Source organism: Meleagris gallopavo, chromosome Z, assembly GCF_000146605.3.
Source record: "Meleagris gallopavo isolate NT-WF06-2002-E0010 breed Aviagen turkey brand Nicholas breeding stock chromosome Z, Turkey_5.1, whole genome shotgun sequence".
NCBI lineage: Eukaryota > Metazoa > Chordata > Aves > Galliformes > Phasianidae > Meleagris > Meleagris gallopavo.
The window spans coordinates 52,085,521-52,091,559 of NC_015041.2; the positions used below are offsets into that span (position 1 = coordinate 52,085,521).

Sequence of the window (6,039 nt, forward strand, 5' to 3'; positions counted from 1 at the left end):
ATTGCTCGCCTCAGGTGATCAATCAGAGGTTCAGGCCGTAATTCAGCATTTCCCATACAGCATCCTACGTATCTGACAGAAAGCTTCACTTGTGCATTAAAAAAGTCAAATTCTTAGATGACAGCATTTGTAAGTTATTGCATTGTGATGATATTTGATCCTTCAAATAAGAGTTGTGCTACTAGCTAAGTACCAAAAATGGAACACTGCCTTTCCAAATTACATGCTATCTTCAGGATGTTGTTTGCCATCTTCATAGGCTGTTCCAAAAGCAATGCCTCCTATTTATTTCCATGTGTCACAGTTTTATAATTTTTAATCAGTATTCCACATCATAACACCATGTAGTGCATTGCTTCAGTTAATGCTTCAGTTCCATGGACTGACGATATTTTCAGGTACTTTGCATTTCTGTTCTGAGGGAAAGATCACAAGGCTCTCTTCTTCCTCTTCAGTTCATTCCGACAGTGTGTGCTCACCTTCAGCATTACAGTAGGGCCTTTGGTTTCTTCTAGACATTTATTTTATTTATTAAGTTCAATTATATTGTATTATATTGTGTTATCTTGCATTCCGACATCATATTAGTAAATTAACTTTCCTCCTCAGATTGTTGCTGCTGTTTTGTTTTTAGGCCCATCCCCAATCTAACTACTCTCTCCTCTTTTCCCTTTCCCGGTCCATGGGTCCCCTCACCTCATTAGTCATGGAACTGCACCAAACTGCCCTGTAAACTGTTGACACCGTGGAAACTACAACAGAGATACAAAGAGTACAACAGTACTATTTGATAGAGCAAATTCTCATCTACAAAACACTCTTTTTCACAGTCATTACTATTAGCTATGCATTTTCGCCAGCAATGAACGAGAGTCTGCATACCATACTTGCAAAAATCTATATCAGTGGAGGCGATCCACTGATTCAAAGCTGCTATGATTGCACTGTTGCTAGGAAAATGTTGCCTAGACAGCCCATCTTTCATTGATCTGAACAGATGGAAGTCACAAGGCATCAAATCTGGACTATACAGTTGGTACAGCAGGACAATCTAGATTGGCAGTGTATTCCATGGTCTTCAAACTTGTATGAAGGGGCCTGGCATTATTGTGCTTCAAGAGAAAGAGTGTATTCTTCTTTGGTCTGATTCTGAATGTTTGAGCCTACAGCTCACTCCACGTCATAATGTAGTGATCAGAGCTGATGGTTTGTCCAGGTTCCAGGAAATCCAGAAGGATCACCCCTTTTCTATCTCAAAACACAATACATACACTACATTTGCTAATGGCTGCATCTTGAACATTTTCTTTGATGGAGAATTCACATGTTGTCACTTCATGGACTCAGTTTCTACTCCAGCTCATAGTGGTCAATACATCTTGTCACTGGTAATGATGTGACCTGGGAAACCGTCACCTTCAGTCTTGTATTGGCTCAGTAAGTCATGACAAACTCGCATACATATTCTTTCTCTTCCTGCTTTAACACGTGTGGCACAAACTTTGTGATGATTCAATGTGGCCACCATAACTTCCAACGCATTGAAGCTGATATTCAGTTCTGTACACACTTCCCTGGTTGTAATCTAACAATTTGCCTGGATGAACTGATTGATATGCTCTTCATTTCACAGTGTAACAGCTGTGCATGGCCATCGAGAATGTGGCTTGCCCTTCATGTTTCATGTCAATGTTGCCACTGCTGAAACTCCAGCACCCAGTTCCTCACAGTGCTCAAATTCACTGTTTGGTCCAATTAAACATTCAGCAAGCATCGATGAATGTCAATGGGTGCCATTTTTCACTCATGGAAGAATTCACCTTTGCTTCTTATGTACTTCCATGTCAGATACCATTTTGTCAGACCGCTCCTCTGCTGCCATCTGTCACATGGCAACAACATGCAAGAGGATAGAGATGGACAGATTCAACCTCTACTGCTGTACTATCAATATCTGCCTGATGTTGTGGGCCAATATAATAAAATAGGAGGCATTACTTTTGGAAGCAGCTCTCCTGTTACAGAAATATCAGTTTTTCCTCAAAGCTATGGTGGCCTTTATTACAAGGTAATATGTACTAAAGGCAAAAAATGTTTTTGACAGAATAAAAGGATCTCAATTGTTGGTGTCTTGCAAGCAGTATTAAAAAGAGACCTTGTTTTCAACCTGTCTTGCTGATGTAGAGAGAACATGGAAGAAAAAAAAGCAGTCCCAAATTTCTCATACATGATTTATTTTCTATTTCCTTCATATTTTTATCCATTCCCTTCTGAACTATCTGCATTTACACTATATCAGAAATGTTTCAGTAAAAGTTAGGTCTTCAAAACTACAAATGGCTTTTGCATACGTGTAAAACACATAAAACAAGATAACAGCAGTTCAGATCCTTATGACATAGTTCAAAGCTAGCCCAGGTCTTCCAACCAATTGAGACAGTGTAAGTTGTTCTGGCTACCATTTGAATGCAACAAGCAAACAAAATAAAGCAGTACTCTGATAAAGTGAAAGCTTATTTACCTCGTCCCATGAGGAATGTCTCTGTAAGCAGTTTACTTAAGATACTAAAACACAATAGTACCTATTATATTTACCACTAAAAGAAACCTAGAAAAGCAGTAATACCAAAGAACTAAAGAATTATTCTTTTTTTTCTTTTTTTTTGTAAATTGTATGGAAGTATATTGACGAAAATGACTTGAGAGTTTGAAAAGCCAGAAGTTCTTATGGACCAGATTAATGGGAACGGAAGAAGACCTGCTCAACCATATAGTGAGCGTTATATTGTTCATTTTAAACTTTAAAACAAATCCTCCTACCTTATAATAGGTGCCACTTTTTCATAACCTTCCTTAACATTGAAGATAACTTTCCATCTGTGGAAGGCCCCTGGAGCACCAGAGTTTTTCAACTCTTTGCGCCATCTTCTAGGTGCAGATTGCATTTGAGGTGAATAATGGGTGTCTTTTTCAATTTTATATCCCCATTCGTATGTTGTTTCATCAAGCCATCTGCCACTTTCGGCACTATTAATTATGTACTCCTTAGTTAGTATCCACTTTCCTAAAAAGCAAATGAACTGTCAACCACAAAAGATTCTTTAGCGCAGACAAATGGCAATCATCTGAAGATCTACTATAAAATTAACTTAAACTTCTCTTCTGCAAATAAAAACTGGAATTACAAGTGCCATTTAAAAAACTTCTTCCTATTACAAGAGTTCTCATCTTTACGCTTTAAATTCAGAAATCTCACAATACCACTGAAAATGATCATTTTGTTTTCTTTTAATGATCAAGTACCTTTTTACCCTTCCCAGATGAACTACTTGTCTATCTGCAAATGGAAGATTTCAACTTTCCAGATTTTGTTCTTGCAAAGAATTTAGCTCAACCCTTTGTTTTTAATAGAAGTTGACACTTTTACAACTTATCTAGGCAGATCTGAGGTGCATTTGGTGTACTTTTTGATATGTAACAATGCTGTCAAAGTGCATTTGGGACCTTTTTTGCCAAGGGATTAATTCAATACACTGAAGAAATATTTTACCTCTGACAATTAAAAATAAGGAAATAAAGATGATGTTTTTAAACACCCAAGCTGTTTTACTAACACCACAAGTATGGTGAACACCAATACTAGGAGGATACGGTTTTATGCATTTGTCTTTTTCTTTCAACCTTTTCCTCTCCTCCTTTGGCTCCATCTTCTCCACCTCTCTTGTTTTATCTTCTGCATGTATGCTTCTGATACTGCACATAACAATCTTCCCCTTTTTCTTTCTGTCTCTCTATTCTTACAGGTTCAGGTCAAGAACTGTGGTTAAGTAACCTGCTTTTGTTTTGAAATACTACCTACAGAAGATACTGAAAGAGAAATTGACTTGAATTGTGTGAACTTAATTGGTTCACAGAACAGCAGGGTTGACTGGCAAAACGTCTCAGTGTGGATGCACAGATGGTACTTCTATATAACCTAGCATGGGTACCAGCAGACTTCTGATTGCAATAGGTATGCTGTGCACAACCTGGATATTAAAATTCTCTTTCATTTTGAAAATTCTATCTTAAAAATTTGTTCTGCTGGGAACTTCATGAGGACTGGCATCCTTGTCAGTATTTACATTCACTAAGACAGGTTTAAATTCAATCACAGGAAAAAAAATTACAGTAGGAATGAACACATTCTATTATCAAAGGAAAGAACAATGATTATGCAAAACTGGTGCCTCTTCCTAAGACTAAGATATACTAGAAGGTACTTCAGAAAGTTTGTAAAGATAGAAATATAGATAAATAGATATATTGTAAAGATAGAAAGTTTTGCATTAGCAAGTAAGTAGTTGTGACCATTTGTTTAAATCTCCGAAACTAGAAATAGATGGATTTGGCATCTAAAATGTGTAGTTTCAAGAGTCAAAATGAAACGCTATACCAGAAATTTATCCATATTTTAACATTCTTTCTCTCATGAAAATGTTGGTCTATCATCTACTCTCTGATGTCAATTTGATCAGAAATTTGGACTGCTACAAGTAATAATCTATATATATTCCTAAATTTGAGCAGCAGTAGATGACTAAGAATGCTTCAAATATAGTATATAAGCGTAAACATAAAATCATTCATTTTTCAGGTATCCTTATACTCAAATCTACATTTAGATACTTCTATCTACAATCTCCTCAATTCAAGTGAATCCTGCTCAACAACTGCTTTATCAATTTGTTATAATATAGTATGAGAAAAGTGAAGATCACATTTAAACAGTCAATAAATCAGTACTGTGAAATATTTCAACTCCATAAAATTCTCTAAATTTATCATAAAATTCCTCCAGGGAACATATTTTAAAACAAATCTTAAATAATTTTCATTTTAAATGCAATTTGAGTTGCTTGACCACAGCATTTTAGCATCAGAACCTAGGTAAAAAAAGGAGCAAGAAAGAGAAGGGACTTGTCAGTAAAATGGCAGAAGCAAGAACCTGTAGTTCTCTGTGGCTGTGTAAGCAGAAACTTCGTGACGGTGATCTTTTAACAATGAACATTGTATTGAGTTTGGTATCAAAAATCAACTCATCTGTTACAACTCTTTCTCCACACTCCTTTCAAGTGAGCTGCTGTAGGGAAAGTATTAGGACATTGCTTAAACCGATGATTTAGCACTCAGCGAAGGGATGTGGTTCTCCAGGGAGAAAAGGCAAGGTGTTTGTACCTGTGCTCCCCATCTGACTGGAAAGGGTGGACCCAGGATGCAGACACTCTGGACTCAAATAAGGGCTAGCCACTGAAGGCAAAGCATCTCTCGGATCTAGGCTGCTTTCCGAGGAGTACTAGAAAGCCAGAGAGGGTTCAACCCTTCTTTCTGTATATGACTATTGGCCTACCAGTGACTACTTTGCCTGATATTACCAAGAACCAGTCAGAAGTGATTTGACTTCTTTGTGAACAGAGAAGCTGTTTTTAACACTTATAATGTTTGGATAAGACTTCATGATGTAAGTGGTATATAAGAAACCTTTTACCTAGGCACAAGTGAGGATCAATTAAAAAAAAAAACAAACACTGGGATATTACTTTGGAATAAAGTAAAAAGGTAAATCTAAGCTTAAACACAAGAGTAACAGAATGAGGAAAGAGTGTTGTCTGTAATTCGAAGAATGACAGAATTGTAAGGGTTGGAGGGGACCTTTAAAGATTGAATCCAACCTCCTTGCTAAAGCAGCTTCCCTACAGGTAGGTGTACATATGGGTCTAGAGTCACAGAATCACAGAACAGCCCGAGTTGGAAGGGACCTTGAGGACCATCAAGTTCCAAATCCCCTGTCACAGGCAGGGCTACCAACCTTCCCATTTAATACCAGACCAGGCTGCCCAGGGCCCCATCCAATCTGGCCTTGAACACCTCTAGGGATGGGGCATCTACAACCTCTCTGGTCAGCTTGTTCCAGCACCTCACCTCTCTCTCTGTGAAGAACTTCCCCCTGACATCCAACTAAATCTTCCCTCCCTCAACTTCAAACCATTTCCCCTTGTC

At 37.7% G+C, this 6,039-nt stretch overlaps 1 protein-coding gene across 1 annotated transcript in view; it reads right to left on the bottom strand.

Annotated features, from left to right (window-relative positions):
- SLF1 (SMC5-SMC6 complex localization factor 1) overlaps window positions 1–6,039 on the bottom strand; it is a 50,023-nt gene that overhangs the window by 30,197 nt on the left and 13,787 nt on the right. Inside the window, exon 2 of the mRNA XM_010726052.3 lies at window positions 2,820–3,080. Within this exon, the coding sequence (XP_010724354.3) occupies window positions 2,820–3,080 (261 nt within the window). The remainder of the gene's footprint in view (window positions 1–2,819; window positions 3,081–6,039) is intronic.